General features: G+C 42.3%; 1 protein-coding gene across 1 annotated transcript in view; it reads right to left on the bottom strand.

The window, feature by feature from the left end:
- The window catches only part of NKAIN3 (sodium/potassium transporting ATPase interacting 3), a 280,276-nt gene extending 271,631 nt beyond the window's left edge, over positions 1-8,645 (bottom strand). Inside the window, exon 1 of the mRNA XM_068983424.1 lies at positions 8,505-8,645. Coding sequence (XP_068839525.1) covers positions 8,505-8,645 — 141 coding nt within the window. The remainder of the gene's footprint in view (positions 1-8,504) is intronic.
- Positions 8,646-18,655: the final 10,010 nt, after the last annotated feature.

The raw sequence follows: 18,655 nt of genomic DNA, 5'->3' as shown, positions 1-18,655 counted from the left end.
GCCACCTGATGCGAAGAACTGACTCATTTGAAAAACCCTGATGCTGGGAAAGATTGAAGGCAGGAAGAGAAGGGGATGACAGAGGATGAGATGGTTGGATGGCATCACCGACTCAATGGACATGAATTTGAGTGATCTCCGGGGGCTGGTGATGGACAGGGAGGCCTGGCGTGTTGTAGTTCATGGGGTCACAAGCAGTCAGACATGACTGAGCGACTGAACTGACTGAACTGGGCAGTTGTTATATACGTAATAATAGGGTTTATAGTTCTTAACTAAAAGCTGACACATTTATTAACACAAAATGAAGCAATGCATAGACCATTTGTTGCCTTTTCTTTTGAATGTGATTGACACATACAACATACGTTAGAATGGTGATTTTAACAAAAAATTGAAAAATATATTCAGGTTGTTTAAAGTTTTTCTGTGATTGATCAAAAGAAATCCTTTGAATCTTTTTAATATCTGCACATAATATACCTCTTATCTTGGTGATTTATAGGGAGAGTATGACGATAGGCCAGTTTCATACTGCAGAAAAGCTGCAATGAATGCTTACCGTTGTTTTCTGCCAGTTTTACAACTGAATCTTTAGATGTTTCAGGTAAAGCCTTTAGCTTTCCTTCAGTTTGGGATATTTACATTTTGCTGTTCTCAAACTTTATCTTTGATGATTCAATTGTTCCTACTGAGTTATCATTCAAAAAATTAATTCTTCAGAATGTCACATTTGTAAAGTGATGTTGCTAATTGCATGCAAGCTCAAAAGGAATTAGTGATCAGTTTGGATAGTTTTGGAACCAATGTAAGAATGAGGTACACAGTTTAGCACACAGACACAGAAGTCAGTAGGCAGGAAGAACAAGGAGCCCTGCTAACGTCATTTGCTGAACATCCACTGAATGTCTCTCAGGAGGACCCACAGTGTTCTGGGTGCTTGGTGGATATAGTGGGAGTAGATGAACAAATATTTAATATGCACAACAGTAAGTGGAAAATGAAAGAGGTCATGGGATAAAGTGGTTAAGGAGATGCTGCTGTCTATTTCATTACTGGCTTAAATACAATATGCATCAGTTCAATCTTTCAAAATTAATATAATTAGAGATCTACTAGAAATCGAGGTAGTAGGAAAAACTCTTCACAGAAAATGTGCTATGTCATGTAGAGGAACATATTGTTGGCACAAAAAGGCAGAAAACAACAGTAATTTTAACTGAGACTACAGAGGCTGAAATTATAGTTAGTGCTTTGGAATATATGAAATTTGTCACACAGAAAAATCCTCCTAAAACATGAACTCCAACAGTATCCGTTTTATGGCTGAAAATTAGTAATGTGAATTTATAGCAATACACACTCTGAAACCATTTTCTTTTGGAACTCTGTTTAAGATTTATTTTACCAAAAAAAAAAAAAAAACCCCAACTATTAGGCTACATCATAACAAGCATGACCTTTGCCAATGACATGTTTAATGATCAAGCCAGACCTATAGTTTCCTGAAGTTCCTAGGGGCTCTGTTTTCCTGCCCCTTCCCCTGGTGCTCTGACACCTGCTCTCCATCAGGGGAGGTGACTCCTGGCAGAGACCCTGGACTCAGGGACGCTAGGCTGTAATCACAGTTGCTATCACTACTAGGGGCAGCAAAAAGACCACACTGCTCTGTCCTTGAACTTGGCTTCTCTGAGATTGTGTCTAAGAGTGAAAATTATCCTGCACTTCCTGAGTATCTTTCAAAAGCAACCTGATCAAAGGTGCCCCAGAAAGCAGAAGTCAGCTCTCAAAAGTCACCATCTTCACTGCATAGTGGCAAGGCTCTTATACATTTTCAAACAGACTGTATCTTCTGAGAGTCCTAAAAAAAAGTCTTACCTACAGTTGTTCCTCAGTATCCAAGGGGGATTGGTTCCAAGACCCCTGCCCATGGGATCAGGCAGTACTGTAGGATCTATTGAAAATAAATCCACCTATAAGTGAACCCACACAGTTCAAACCCAAAGAATTCAAGGGTCAATTGAGCCTCTATGAGACTACATGCTAACATGCAAAGGAATTGCTGATTGAGAATTGTTGGATGAAAAATATAAAATAGGGAAACTGATGAGAGAATTGCTAGGTATAGCAAGATACAAGATGCAGTTAAGGAGAAGTGGCCAGGAGTAATGAAACCAAACTAAGAAAAGGAGAATCTTCCTGGGAATATTTTGTTTCCTACTGCAATCTTTTAAAATCACTCTGTTTTTGTTGCTATGATGTGTTCAGTTGCTACGTCGTGACTGACTTTTTCTGTGATGCAGTGGAGTGCAGCACACCAGACTTCCCTGTCCTTCACCATCTTCCAGAGTTTGCTCAAATTCATGGCCATTGAGTCAGTGATGCCATCCAGCCATCTCATCTTCTGTTGCCCTCTTCTCCTCCTGTCTTCAATCTTTCCCAGCATCAGGGTTTTTTCAATGAGTTGGCTCTTTGCATCGGGTGGACAAAGTATTAGAGCTTCAGCTTCAGCATCAGTCCTTCCAATGAATATTCAGGGTTGATTTCCTTTAGGATTGACTGTTTTGATCTCCTTGCAGTCCAAGGGACTCTTAAGGGTGTTCTCTAGCACCACAACTCGAAAGCATCAATTCTTCAGCGCTCGGCCTTCTTTATGGTTCAACTCTCATATCCATACATGACTACTGGAAAACCATAGCTTTTATGATATGGACCTTTGTCAGCACAGTGATGTCTCTGCTTTTTAATACTTAATGGCACATTAAAGAGATGCTGGGCACTTTACAACAGTGACGGCAACAAGGGTGAAGTGCTTTAGAACCCTAAGAACTTCTATTGGGTTTCCTCTTCTAGGCAAAATAAACAGAGACGTGTGTAGGTAGAGAAAAAAACCATATAAAATACAAGGTGTCTTTAAAAAAAAAAAAACTTTGCCAGTACACCCTAAGTAAAGTCAGCATATTTACTTAACAAACACAACTTCAGAACAATTTCCTTATCTCTTTCTTCCAACTAGATTGCTGTCCTGGGCTCCCACTTATCTAGAAATTCGGGAGCACCTCCTGCTCAATTAAACAACAATCAGTTACAGAATGAGTTCCTTCTAAGTCTGACTGCCAGGAAGTATTAGCATTTTGTCTTCATTCAAAATGTGCCCCAGTCAGAATTTATTCTAAAGTAAAGGCATAAGGTGGGCTTCCCAGGTGGCTCAGTGTTAAAAACCCACCTGCCAAGCAGGAGATGTGGGTTCAATCCATTCAGGAAGATCCCCTGGAGAAGGAAATGGCAACCCACTTCAGTATTCTTGCCTAGGAAATTCCATGGACAGCAAAGCCTGGTGAGTTATAGTGCATGGGGCTGCAAAGAGTGAATACAACTGAGTGATTGAGCACTCACGCACATACATGTATTTATACATATGACATATATGACACGTAGAGGAGTGATGCATATAATACTGGAGCTTCAGTAGGATGAGCAGTGTGTGGATTTAACTCAGCGCTCATCTGTGAGCTCTGTCAATTTTGGATCAAAGAGGAATCACTTGGTGTTAGCTGAATGTTTATAATGACTCCACAAAGACAGCCCGATTCCAAGTTTTATAAATAATGCTACTCATAAACAAAGCATACACACAAATCAGTTTGAATTTCAATATACAGCTGCAATGAGCAGAATGTTATTTGTCTAGCTGTGTTTCACAAGAAGCTGCTTATAAATATTTCCTTTGGGACCATTCTGTGGTACTTTCAGAAAAATCAGAAAACATACAAAGAAAGAAACAACAAACGGAATATTACTACATTTCTGCCACAAAGAAAGAAGCATTTTCCTGACGGAGTGACAGCCACGTGGAAGTGGAAAACAGGCATCTGTTGAACCAGAGGTTCTCAAAGTGTTGTCCGAGAGACACAGTGTCAATAGATGGAAAAATTTCCAACTTCTGTTAGAAAAGGAAATACCCACACAATAGTGGAGTGGGGCCCAGCACCCCATTTTAGCAAGCCCTCCAGGTAATTCTGTTGTTATTGTTGTCCAGTCACTCAGTCGCGTCTGAATCTTCGAGACCCCACAGACTGTAACCGACCAGGCTCCTCTGTCTGTGGGTTTTTCCAGGTAAGAATACTGGAGTGAGGAGCCATTTCCTACTCCAGGAAATCGAGTAGTTGGGCTTTCTGAACCAGGGATCAAACCCAGGTCTCCTGCATTGCAGGCGGATTCTTTCACTGCTGAGCCACCAGGGAAGCCCAAAGTGATACAATTACCAACCACTAAATGAAGTGTGCGCTGCAGTCCACGGGGTCGCTGAGAATCGGACACGACTGAGAGACTTCACTTTCACTTTTCACTTTCATGCATTGGAGAAGGCAATGGCAACCCACTCCAGTGTTCTTGCCTGGAGAATCCCAGGGACGGGGGAGCTTGGTGGGCTGCCGTCTATGGGGTCGCACAGAGTCGGACACGACTGAAGTGACTTAGCAGCAGCAGCAAATGAAATGCGAGTTGGGTGATTTCACAACTCGGCAACATCCACATTGTGAAAGAGAAGTTGCACTACAGAGTTCTGCCAGAGGGGGAGCTGTTCTATTCACTAGTGTCCCTGTTAGCTATTTTCTTCATCTAGTGTTTCATCACTCACTAACCTTCAAAGGAAGAAATTCTTTCCACATTCGGCTGCTGTTTAGCTCAGAGCTAGGTATCCTGAGTGCACCCGTTTGAACAGACATTGGAATCAGTCTGCTAAGGGAGAAAAGCTTTCATCTTTAATAAGGAGTGGCAGATCCAAGGCAAGAAAGTCATCAGAGGATAACGAGAGTCCAGAAAACTCAGGAGCTGGGACCAAGCTCCGCCCACCTTCCTTATTTCCATGAAGTTGCCGTGGCAACAATGATGCACCTGAAGGTAGGGACCAGCATTGCCGGGAGGCCAGCATGACCCTCTGTGGACCCCTCATTCTCCAGTGCACTCCCATTCTCACTTTCAATCTGCCACCTTTCTTTCACGTCTAAAATCTTGTAAATTTAGATGATACTGCAGAATAACTATTATCATAACTTTGTTTTCCGTGGTTTCATAGTGGAGTTGTCTTTGTGCAGAGTCCAGAGAGAAAAGACTTCAAAAATCTAGGCATAAGGAGGAGAGGGTGGGGGAAAGATGGATTGGGAGTATGAGATTAGGATGCAAGCTATTTTATAGAGAATAGATAAAGAACAAGTTCCTACTGAATGGCACAGGGAACTATATTCACCATCTTATAATAAATCATAATGGAATAGAATATGAAAGATAATATATATTATATGTATACATATATATGTACAGCTGAATCACTACTGTACAGCAGAAATTAACACAAGATTATTAATCATTTTTCCTTTTTTTAAAAAACCTTTATTGATGTGGACCATTTTTAAAGTCTTCATTGAATTCATTATAATATTGCCTCTGTTTTATGCTTTGGTTTTTTGACTGTGAAGCATGTGGGGTCTTGGCTCCCTGACCAGGGATTGATCCTGTACCACCTGCGTTGGAAATGTCCCAGGGAAGTCCCTCAACTATATATCAATAAAATAAATATTTTAAAAATCTAGGCATAATTAAGATTTCTAGGAATATAGTGTGAACCACCAATTTATACCTGTGGACTTTTCCCATCTTTATAAGTAATGATCAGGGTCTCAAAGTAAACGGAGAACAATTAAAACTTTAAGACGCTCCAAAAAAAAAAAATCATCTATAAAGGAAGGAAGCAGTGGGGAGAAGGCAGAGCTTTAGCTGAGGTTTCAGACGGAGAAACTCTGTCCCCCAAAGGCACTCATGTTCCTCGGAGACTGATTCTCCCCACCCAAGTGCCTGAAACTGGTTTGGGAGGTAGAATCTGAAGCCGACCGCATCAGGGCCCCTGACTCAGGCACTAGGGTGACTCCAAGTCATACGATAAAATAGGAGAATTTGGAGAGGGCTGTCACCATATGGAATTCCAGTCTAATTTCTCCAGTTTGTTCCACTGAAGCTGGGCAATGCTGTACATACTCTCCTAAAGATACCAGTTGTTAACAGCTTTAATTATTACAGGTAAAAGTCCATCTTTTTGCATTTTTCTCCTTGAGATAATCACACTTGAACGAGGAGTAAGTAAAGTCACATTTTCTGGGAAGACTTTCCCAAACAAACTATAAATTACAGCTCCCTGCCTAAACTCCCCTTTCATTTCCTGTTTCTTTTCTTCTGTGATACATTTTTTCATTCCAAAATTATATAATTTAGTATTTATTTGATTTATTTTCTCTCTCCCCCACTTAGAACATCAGAGGTTTTTGTTAAGCCAACTGTTGTACCCAAGGTAGCTAGAAGAGTTAGTGACACACGGCAGACTCTGAATGATTTGTCGAAAGAATAAATAAGTGAGTATTCCACAAGGTGGTATTTCCTAGATTCAAAATGCTGACTCATCCATGCTGGAAAGTAAAGCATGAAATCCAGCAGCGGTATGGGATGTGGAGCAGGATTTTTCATACACAGGCCCTCAAATCTCAACTACCTCCATCAACCTGGACAACTACCTAGAATGAGGGGGAGATTCCAGAAGCCAATGGGGAGAGCTCTCACCATCTCAGGCTACTTTATTGTTCCAATTATTATTTTTTTAATTTTTATTTTTGCTTTATTTTACTTTACAATACTGTATTGGTTTTGCCATACATTGACATGAATCCACCACGGGTGTACATGCGTTCCCAAACATGAACCCCCCTCCCACCTCCCTCCCCATAACATCTCTCTGGGTCATCCCCGTGCACCAGCCCCAAGCATCCTGCATCCTGCATCGGACATAGACTGGCGATTCGATTCTTACATGATAGTATACATGTTTCAATGCCATTCTCCCAAATCATCCCACCCTCTCCCTCTCCCTCTGAGTCCAAAAGTCCGTTATACATATCTGTGTCTTTTTTGCTGTCTTGCATACAGGGTCATCATTGCCATCTTTCTAAATTCCATATATATGTGTTAGTATACTGTACTGGTGTTTTTCTTTCTGGCTTACTTCACTCTGTATAATCGGCTCCAGTTTCATCCATCTCATCAGAACTGATTCAAATGTATTCTTTTTAAAGGCTGAGTAATACTCCATTGTGTATATGTACCACTGCTTTCTTATCCATTCATCTGCTGATGGACATCTAGGTTGTTTCCATGTCCTGGCTATTATAAACAGTGCTGCGATGAACATTGGGGTACATGTGTCTCTTTCAATTCTGGTTTCCTCGGTGTGTATGCCCAGCAGTGGGATTGCTGGGTCATAAGGCAGTTCTATTTGCAATTTTTTAAGGAATCTCCACACTGTTCTCCATAGTGGCTGTACTAGTTTGCATTCCCACCAACAGTGTAAGAGGGTTCCCTTTTCTCCACACCCTCTCCAGCATTTATTGCTTGCAGATTTTTGGATCACAGACATTCTGACTGGTGTGGTTTTGATTTGCATTTCTCCAATAATGAATCTCAGGCTACTTTAGTGAACTTTCTCACAGAATGGAATTGAAAGGCAGAACCAGATCACCAAGGGATTACAGCCATGTATGTCCGACTCTTTCTGACTCCATGGACTGTAGCCTGCCAGGATCCTCTGTCCCTGGAATTCTCCAGGCAAGAAATACTGGAGTGGGTTGCCATGTCCTCCTCAGGGAATCTTCCTGACCCAGGGATTGAACCCGCATCTCCTGCGTCTCCATAATTGCAGGCAGATTCTTTACCAATGAGCCACTTGGGAACCCTATTACAACCTAGAGACCCCTAATTGGACTCAGTACCAAAATAGTTCCAATATGGTGCCTATCTGGAGATGCTAGAATGCTGACATAAACACACACCCTACAAAGCTATGTATCATCACAAAACCAATGCAAAATGCTGAGCCTGTCTGCCAGGAACACTAATTCTTCAAGAGATTAGCTTCCTAGCTCTATGAAAACATGGATAATTAGGGCATCATGTTTATTATGCTGTAGCTAGCAAAGGACACATTTATTATAATGCAGTTTTCCCCCCTTGGGGCTCCAGTACAAATATAGACATTACACTTTGGACTGGATCATGAAGGCATGGAGCCTCAGTCTGAGCAGTTAAGCAGGGGATGCCTGGCAGAACCAGATCACAGCCTTGCCATGGGTGAACAGCTCTGTCTTTCTGCCAGGCTTCGCTGTCACCTCCGGGTGCCATGAGGCTCACCTTCACTTTCAGCTCACAGTCATGATCAGTGTGATGAAAAGGTACATGCAAGACGATCATCTCATTTCTCACGGATGTCACTAAAAAAACCAGAGCCTAATAGAGCTAAGCCGAGCAGAGATCACGATAGAAAGCATCACATCAGGGGCTTTAACCAAAGAACAGATGCCAGAGACAGAAGAACGTGTCCATGGGGGCTCACAAGTAAATTCTAAATGACAGAGAGTTTCCCCAGACATGCGGAGGTGAGGTATATTAAGTTCCTGCTTCATTACTGTCATCTGAGAGGACAGGGCGGTCATGATGACACTTGGCAGGAAGCGCAGCACCTGGGGCTCATCCAGACTTCCAAGGGGGAGCGTGATTGTGCAGCTGAGAGCAGCATCTCCCCCAGGAAGGTGGGCAGCGATGCACATGCCCAGCGGTCCAGAGTCTGGCCATTTTCCTTCAATCTGTCTGTTCCTCTGCAATCAGACCAGGCACCATCTGAGCAGGGTGTTGGGAGAAAAAACACCATCAGCCAGTCATTAACTTCACATCATCTCCATGTCAGTGCATCTTAAACTACATGGTGGGTGCTTTTATTCCTGTATTGCTTTACTCAGGGAAAAAGGTATTACACCACCTACTCTGTGGACTGTGTTGATGGCTCAGTGCTAAAGAATCCACTTGCCAACGCAAGGAAAATGGGTTCAGTCCCTGAGTTGGGAAGATATCCTACAGAAGGGAAAGGCTGCCCACTCCAGTATTCTTGCCTGGAGAATCCCATGGGGAGCCTGGAAGGCTATAGTCCATGGGGTCACAGAGAGCCTGACATGACCGAGTGACTGAGCACACACACGTGCACCTACTCTGCATCAATCAGTGGGCTGGGGGTGCAGAAGCTCAAGATGCCTGTCCTTGAAGAGCCCGAGATTGCTGGGAAACTGATGTGTGATTACCTTCTTACAGTACATGGTGAGAGTGCTGCCACTGTGATTGAAAAGTTAAAAATAAAAGACCCAGTGGAAGGGCTCTATAACAACCTAGAGGGGTGGGAAAGGATGGGAGTGGGGAGGGAGGTTCCAGAGGGAGGGGACATATATACACTGATGGCTAATTCATGTTGAAGTCAAACCAATATTGTAGAAATCAAACCAATATTGTAAAGCAGTTATCCTTCACTTATAAATAAATAAATAAAAAAGATCAATGGCCTGGGGGGTGCAAGGAGGGAACAACCAAGGCTATTTTAAGTAAGGAAAGAAATAACATATGAAAGAAGCATGGACAGAATTCATATGATGCTTTGAGGAGAGATACATAAGGACCACAGTATGAGATATGTTAGATTGAGTATGGTGATTGAAAACAGAAAGAGATGGAAAGACAAAAGGCACTTATTGTTCATAATCACCCAATATTTATGACTTAGTAAAGGGACATGAAGAACTGTCAGGTGTCTGGTGAGCTGTGGATGTGGATAGGGGGTTGGTTACTGCAGCTCACATTTCAGAGGCATCTCCTGTACAAGAGTAACTGGTTCCCTTCAACATGCCTAATCATTCCTTCCCCCCATTTCATTGCTCAATTCTTTCCAGTATTGTTCCATTTGTTTGCAGTCCTAAATTCTGTGACTTTATTGTAGTCGATGCAGTTAATAAAAGCAAATTTGTGAGTGCAATGTCATCAGAGCAGGACTACAGCTAAGCCAGGTGAAACCTGGACTGGCTGCTGCTAGAGCTTGTAGAGGAAGCTTCTAGCATCATGACCAAGGTACCGAGAGATTTGTTTGCTTCATGTGAAAACATCAAGAGCTCAGCTTGATGGTTCTGACTCCAGTGCTTGTTCTGTACATGACTTATAAATCTTATTATCCCTCCAGCCAGTGCTGAAAATGTAAAAGGATGTGTCTACTTTATAGTAGGAGACAGGAAGGGCTTGCCTGGTGGCTCAGTGATAAAGAATCCGCCTGCGATGCAGGAAACAAAGGGGACTGAGTTCGATCCCTGGGTAGGGAAGATCCCCTGGAGGAGGGCATGGCAAACCACTCCAGTATTCTTGCCTGGAGAATCCCATGGACCGAGGAGCCTGGCAGGCTACCGTCCATGGATCGCAAAGAGTCGGACATGACTGAAGCAACTTAGCACTCAAGCAGAAGCTAGAAAGGAGGAACATGCAGGTAAGATTTGTCTAGAATAATTTGAAGTTCAACTACCGAAGGTCTTAGTGGGTTTTGGGTAATGTCTTTTTCCTTTTAAATTAAAGACACTTCAAGGTGATCATATAAGAATCCCACTCTCAGTGCATCCTGATTTGCCTTCTTGAATAGGAGAGAAGAGGGTTGAATTACAGGAACAGGCCAGGGATTGCACTCAACCCCAGGTAGCCTGTCGGAGTGTGTTTAGTTGTGTGTGATAAAGAACTAGGTTAGACCTGCTGGTCTAGCAGAATGTCTCACCATCAGACAGTCCTGATTCTAATTCTTTCACTGCTGCTATGACTTTGGTCAAATCACTCAGCTTCTACATACCTTGTTTTTCTTATCTGAAAAGTGGAAAGGCAGTATCTACCATTTGGGGGAATAAAATGATAAAAAGTGTAGGCACTCTATCTATGAGTTACTGACTGTTTGTTCCTGAAGTATGCTGAACAATCAGTGTACAAACTAGAAAGTTTTTGGTTGCAAATAACAGAAAAGCCAACTCAAACTGGTGTAGACCACATGGAATGTACTGGCCCCATAACTGAAAAATTAAGATGGTCAGCCTTCATGGATGTTATCATCTTTTGACTAGGATGGTCACCAGGAGCTTGTTATTGCCATCCCTTAGGTCTGCCTTCAATAGGGCCTAAGTACCCTTTTATTATAAGATGCTCCAGGAGAATGAGCTTTGGGAGAGAGAGAAAGGGAGAGCGAGAGAGGTATCAGTACGTCAATATCACTCAAACAATACAGATGCTACAGAGGAAGAGTGATGGTGTAGATTAGATGCCAGGGAGGCAACCAAAAGTTCACTACAGGAACAGTAACATTGGCATTATAGAGCCCTTATGGGAACTTTCCACGTTACATTTATTCTATGAAAAATATTTACATTTATTCATATATCTGTATATACACATTATACAGAGAGAGAGAGATGAGATATGGAGAGAGAGATGTTAGTCCAAGGAGAAGGAGGAGAAGCCATAGGTGCAGTTCCATAACCTCTTGGACGAGAAGTGTGGGATTCAGGAAGGGTCTTTATCTTGCTTTTAGAATCCATTTGATTTAATCCAGTTGTTTTCTTCTTTTCATAAAATCACACAGATAGATATAATGGCCAAGAAAGAATAGATTTATTTTCCACACTAACACATGAACACATACATACTACTACCACCACCACCACCAAAAATCCCTTTGTTAAATCCTTCATAAACAACCAATTTCATATTGCTATCATCAAGTGAAGTCTCAGACTCAGCAAGAATCCTGAGGATTCATTATACTCTTGACATTTCCAAAGCAGTTTCATACTTGAAGCATGAACACTTCTGACTAACGTTTATTATTGGATCCTGGCTGGATCGGAGAGGTACCCATATTAATACATCTTCTAAAACATGAGTTCTTAACCTGTCCATAGCATTTGTCAAAAAGAAAATATTCTTCACATTTGAAATATAGGAAAGAAAACTGAGGGTCAGTGAATTAAATCCCAAATACACAGTAAATGATCTGCTAACTATATAGGGATTGTGTACCCTGAAATGTTCAGAAAAGTCAGATTCAAAAACCTTACGTTGCTGTTTCAAATGGGATAGTATATCACCACTGTTATTTTGTAAAGATACTATTTGGTCAAATGTACACATGTGTGCTCATGCTCAGCATGTCCAACTCATTGCGATCCCATGGACTCTATCTCACCAGGCTCCTCTGTCCGTGGGATTATCCAAACAAGAATGCTGGAGTGGGTTGCCATTTCCTCCTCCAGGGGATCTTCCTGACCCAGGGACTGACCTGGTGTCTCTTGTGTCTCCTGCATTGAAGGCAGATTCTTTACCAACTGCGCCACCTGGGAAGCCCATGAACACACATTATAAGGAAAGGGTTTATGAAATTCTCTACTGCAGTTAGACAGGAACAAATGCTCTTGTAATTGTTGTCTATTGTGTTACATACTGACTCTTGAAGATGTTACGGGAGAGATTGCTTTGTGGAGATTGTACTTCAGACATCTGAGTTTACTTTATCCACCATACTGTGCACACTTTATAACTGTTGATATTTTCCTTTTCCTTTGCCACTGGAAGCTATGACCACACAATCAGGCATGTGACTACACTGTAAGGAAAAATGGCAGAAAATATCTGAGCTTGGTGCTGTTTTCTTTTCCTACTCATGTCCTCTCTCCAACCAAATATTCCAACAAATATCACAACAAATTCATGTAGTGATAATACCAATATTTTTAGGAGATGTGTCAAATCCCTTTTGGAATGAAGTGAAATGTACAAGAATAAAGAAGAAAATATGGGTTGGAAGATAGATTAAATATAACTTTCAATTATTTATATGGTCAAGATGGAGGAGCTCTTCCAATGAAGATATTTTTGATTTTTGATATAAATCCCTCTGTGTGCATGCTGTGTGTTAAGTCACTTCAGTCGTGTCCAACTCTGTGTGACCCCATGGACCATCACCCTCTGTCCATAGGATTTTCCAGGCAAGAACACTGGAGTGGGTTGTCATGCCCTCCTCCAGGGGATCTTCCCAACCCAGGGGTCGAAGCCACGTCTCTTCTGTCTCCTGCATTGGCAGGCAGGCTCTTTACCACTCGTGCCACCTTGGGAGCCCATGAATCCCTCTGCTGCTGCTGCTGCTGCTGCTGCTGCTAAGTCGCATCAGTCGTGTCCGACTCTGTGCGACCCCATAGACAGCAGCCCACCAGGCTCCCCCGTCCCTGGTATTCTCCAGGCAAGAACACTGGAGTGGGTTGCCATTTCCTTCTCCAATGCCTGAAAGTCAAAAGTGAAAAGTGAAAGTGAAGTCTCTCAGTCGTGTCCAACTCTTAGCAACCCCATGGACTGCAGCCCACCAGGCTCCTCCGTCCATGGGATAAATCCCTCTAACTAGCATCAAATCCCAGCCCATTCCAAAGAGGAGCAAGTGGCAGGTGTACCAAGCAGAAAAGGAGGGGATCACCCCAGAGGATGACTTGACAGGTTGACCAGGAACAAGGGCTCCTTCTGACGTGTCTTTTCCTCTAGTTATAAAACTGCCTCTTCTACCACCGCCTCCTCCTCCCACCACTCAGTATCTGTTTCCCTTGAAATGTCAATTTTGAAAAGGTTACAATTCACTCTTAAGTATGCCTCCCTGAGTAAGTATTTGAAAAGGAATGTAGTCAGCTCTCATGAAGGGGTTCTGAAGCAAAATCCTTGATACATGGCTCCCCACAAAAGCTAATCTCAGTGTAGCTGGGGGCTCACAGTAGGAATGCAGCTATTGGTAATCAAAGAAATGTATATGGAATCATTTACCCTCTGAGGATCTCTCCACAATACCAACTCCCCCCCCACACACACACACATATACACATATAGTAGTCTCTGGAAAGAATGAGGTGACAGAGCAAGAGATGGTTCTATGTGGGCTATTTCTTATGGACCTTTGGGTAAAATCATTCTTTATGCATAATGAACACATCTTTAATACAACCATTTACATCACCAAACAAATGCAGCTCTTAAACAAGGGTATCTCAATAATTCTCTGAAGGCCTGTATTCATTTCATAAAATCTCAAGATATACCAAGGATTGACAGTAAACAAATAACATGCATGGGATGAACAGAGTACTCTTAACAATGAAAAGTGAAAAATAGTACAATTGGTTAGTGTCAAACCTTTGGAAAGAAACCAAAACAAATTTGAAAAATTCTGGATAGCTCCCTTAGAAGGATGGGGTGAGCCTCGAGATTTCAAATAACTGAAGAATGCCACAGGGGTTAATTGATGTCAGTAGTGCAAGGCTGAGAAAGCCACTCACTGTGGATGGAAGATGAATAATTTGTTCCATTCAGGGCTATTTTCTGAATGACCTGGGCTGATTCCCACCAGCAGACAGAATTAGTTATCTCTGCCCATGTGTCCCTTCAGGGCCTGCTCATTTTTCAATCCACTGCCATTTGGTTGAGTTATTCCCTAAATGAATCAATCGCTAATTCATAATTAGATCCAATGACAGCATAAATCTCTGTAGTGGAAAACTCTGGAAACGATGATATGAGTCTGAAGACAAATCAGACATACAGCATGTTTGTTATTCTTAAAACCAATTGAATCTTGGCTTAAAAATCGTGGTCAAGATATATTAGCTAGATTTTTGAGGAGTCTGATGTGATAAATTGAATATTTCTTCCATTCATTTATCCTTGCTTTTCATACACATCCACAGTGACTATTCTAGAATAGTAGGATTTATCAATGTCACTGACATAAAAAGTCTTGTCATCAGTTTTGTTAGAGGGAATATCATATGAAAGCAACTATTGCTACTTTCAGGCCCAATCATCATGCTCAAGGACTAAAGCCATACAGGAGAAATTCCCTGGGACTGTTAAAACTCTAGAAAATGCAGACTATAAAATGGTAGGACTGGCTAAGCCAGCTGAGTCTCTAACTTGTCCTCCTCTTTGTGAGGCTTGGAGAAGTCTCAGACTCTAGAGTAGTGTTATTGTATCACATTGAGTCTTCAAATTCTTGCCCACTGTACATCCAGGACAGTTCAGTTCAGTCGCTCAGTCGTGTCTGACTCTTTGTGACCCCATGAATTGCAGCACGTCAGGCCTCCCTGTCCATCACCAACTCCCGGGGCTCACTCAGACTCATGGCCATCGAGTCAGTGATGCCATCCAGCCGTCTTGTCCTCGGTCGTCCCCTTCTCCTCCTGCCCCCAATCCCTCCCAGCATCAGTCGTTTCCAATGAGTCAACTCTTCGCATGAGGTGGCCAAAGTACGGGAACTTCAGCTTTAGCATCATTCCTTCCAAAGAAATCCTAGGGCTGATCTCCTTCAGAATGGATTGGTTGGATCTCCTTGCAGTCCAAGGGACTCTCAACAGTCTTCTCCAACACCACAGCTCAAACCCATCAATTCTTCAGCACTCAGCCTACTTCACAGTCCAAATCTCACATCCACACATGACCACTGGGGAAACCATAGCCTTGACTAGACGGACCTTAGTCGGCAAAATAATGTCTCTGCTTTTGAATATACTATCTAGGTTGGTCATAACTTTTCTTCCAAGGTGTAAGCGTCTTTTAATTTCATGGCTGCAATCACCATCTGTAGTGATTTTGGAGCCCAAGAAAATAAAGTCTGACACTGTTTCTACTGTTTCCCCATCTATTTCCCATGAAGTGATGGGACCGGATGCCATGATCTTTGTTTTCTGAATGTTGAGCTTTAAGCCAACTTTTTCACTCTCCTCTTTCACTTTCATCAAGAGGCTTTTTAGTTCCTCTTCACTTTCTGCCATAAGGGTGGTGTCATCTGCATATCTGAGGTGATTGATATTTCTCCTGGCAATCTTGATTCCAGCTTGTGCTTCTTCCAGCCCAGTGTTTCTCATGATGTACTCTGCATAGAAGTTAAATAAGCAGGGTGACAATATACAGCCTTGACGTACTCCTTTTCCTATTTGGAACCAGTCCGTTGTTCCATGTCCAGTTCTAACTGTTGCTTCCTGACCTGCATAAAGATTTCTCAAGAGGCAGGTCAGTTGTCTGGTATGCCCATCTCTTGAAGAATTTTCCACAGTTTATTGTGATCCACACAGTCAAAGGCTTTGGCATAGTCAATAAAGCAGAAATAGATGTTTTTCTGGAACTCTCTTGCTTTTTCCATGATCCAGTGGATGTTGGCAATTTGATCCCTGGTTCCTCTGCCTTTTCTAAAACCATCTTGAACATCAGGAAGTTCACGGTTCATGTATTGCTGAAGCCTGACTTGGATAATTTTGAGCATTACTTTACTAGGGTGTGAGATGAGTGCAACTGTGCAGTAGTTTGAGCATTCTTTGGCATTGCCTTTCTTTGGAATTGGAATGAAAACTGACCTTTTCCAGTCCTGTGGCCACTGCTGAGTTTTCCAAATTTGCTGACATATTGAGTGCAGCACTTTCACAGCATTATCTTTCAGGATTCCAGTTCAGTTGACAGTATACATACGTACAGGAAACAAAGTACTATTGATGTATCACTTCCTTACCCTCTGCAGATAGGATACGCAGAGAATAGAATAGAACTCTAGTGCTTTTGTTGTAACCCAAAGATCTCATGGGAATGCTATGACCCCTTAGGGAGTGAGCCTTTCCATTTCCCTTTCCCTATATCAGGAAAACATCTCCCAGTCCTAAAGGTTTTGATTTCTAGAAGACAACAGTCCACACCAGTGGGTTATTTATTAATAAGTATTCTCTTTCACAATTTGCTAGCTGTTCCTTGCTCAGTGCACTGCCTACTTTGTACCTGTTTTGGTGAGTCTAATGGATATTGGGGGCTTTCCTGGTGGCTCAATTCTAAAGAATCTGCCTGCCAATGCAGGAGACAAGGGTTCGACTCCTGGGTTGGGAAGATCCCCTAGAGAAGGAAATGGCAACCCCCTGCAGTATTCTTCCCTGAGAAATCCCATGAACAGAGGAACTTGATGGGCTATAGTCCATGGGGTTGCAAAAGAGTTGGACATGACTTAGTGACCAAACAAGAACAGTGGATACTACGAAACACAGTCAATATGGAGAAATGTGGCCACTGTGCTGCTGGGATCCAAGGACCTGTGTTCCCCAGCCTTCTCTCACTGAACAAGTATGGAGATGAATACAGGTCTTGTGTCTGAATATGAAGAGATCTTACCACTGAACAAAACCTAGACTGCTGCCTTTCTAGGCTCTTTGCTTGCTATTCACTCTACGCCCCACAAGGACAAGGGTAGCCATGCAATTTGAATGTCATTGCCATCACTTGCTTCCTGACAACTGTCTGATCCAGGGAACACATGCCTAATCTCAACCGAAACATGGAGAACTTCTCACCACAATTGAACTTCTCATTCAATATGTTTTAACAGCAATTACGGCATTGAAGAATTCAGATTTCCCAGGACCAAGAGAGAAAATGTTATAGAAAACTGTAACTAAAATCTCATCTAGGAATAAAGATGCTGATGACATCAGCTGGAGATGTTTTCTGGTTTCTAGAATCCTTCTTTCTTGAACTGACAACCCCTAAGTACTCTGTGTTAATGAGCCTTCTGAGACAAATTGGAACTGATGTGGAGAATCAGAGGCTGCAATCCAGGTCCAGATCCTGTATGCTCTTTTTGCCCATCATTCAGCTACATTGCCAACAATTAAAGCAACTCAAGATGACTTGTGAGTGGGGTCAACAGACTTGCTAACTGCGTTTAATTCAACATGGATGCACAGGCGACCTCAGCCATTTTTTGCAGGTCATTTAAGGGGATGTCTGTGTGTCTCTTAGAGACACATGGGATTTACTGTCCATTCACTATGATCACACATATGGCCATAGAAGGACTCTTGTATGGCTCTAGAACCTTCCTGCTCTCACTGCTAAGCCCTTGCTCAATGATCCACACACTCCCAGGCAACAAAAGTTAGAAAATTCTACAGAGGCAGTTATGTAATCACAAAGATTAATTGTTCTTCCAAACACAACATTTAAAAACAGCTGGAGTGTGGTCTGTCTACCCACAGGTTATCTCGGAATCATGAAATCAGAGCAGGAGGAGACATTGAGAGAACAGTCTCTCTGCCCTTCAGGTAGACTGCAGCTAAGTCATCCCAGACAGAAGTACATTTGCCCTAATTTCAAGCAGCTCTAGAGACAGAGCTCTCATGACTTTCTAGTCTGAATAGAGATAAAGCCTTTCTTACGGCTAAACAATATCTCCCTTTAGAGCTAAAGTCTATTCATCGTGTCTGGCTGCCCTTTGAGATGCAGAAGGGTCTCTCTAACAATCTTAATACCTCACACTCCACACAAATGGAAATCAGCTTCCTCCTTGAGGACTCTATTTTCCCCAAACTTCTGAAATATTAAAATCACTTTATGACTTTCACTTGCTTCTCAAAGTTTTCTCTATTTCTTCTTAGTTCTTAAGTCCAGATTTAGATATTATTTTCATGTAAAGTCAACTTGTTCTTGTTCAGTCACTAAGTGATGTCTGACTCTGCAACCCCATGGACTGCAGCATACCAGGCATCCCTGTCCTTCAACATCTCCCAGAGCTTGCTCAAACTCATGTCCATTGAGTCAGTGATGCCATCCAACCATCTCATCCTCTGCCGTCCCCTTCTCCTCTTGCTTTCTATCTTTCCCAGCATCAGGTTGTTTTCCAATGTGTGGGCTCTTCATATCAGGTGGCCAAGGT

This window comes from Capricornis sumatraensis, chromosome 11 (assembly GCF_032405125.1).
Source record: "Capricornis sumatraensis isolate serow.1 chromosome 11, serow.2, whole genome shotgun sequence".
Taxonomy (NCBI): Eukaryota; Metazoa; Chordata; class Mammalia; order Artiodactyla; family Bovidae; genus Capricornis; species Capricornis sumatraensis.
The sequence above is the reverse complement of the archived record's forward strand: the minus strand, read 5'-3'. Positions and strand labels throughout refer to the sequence as shown.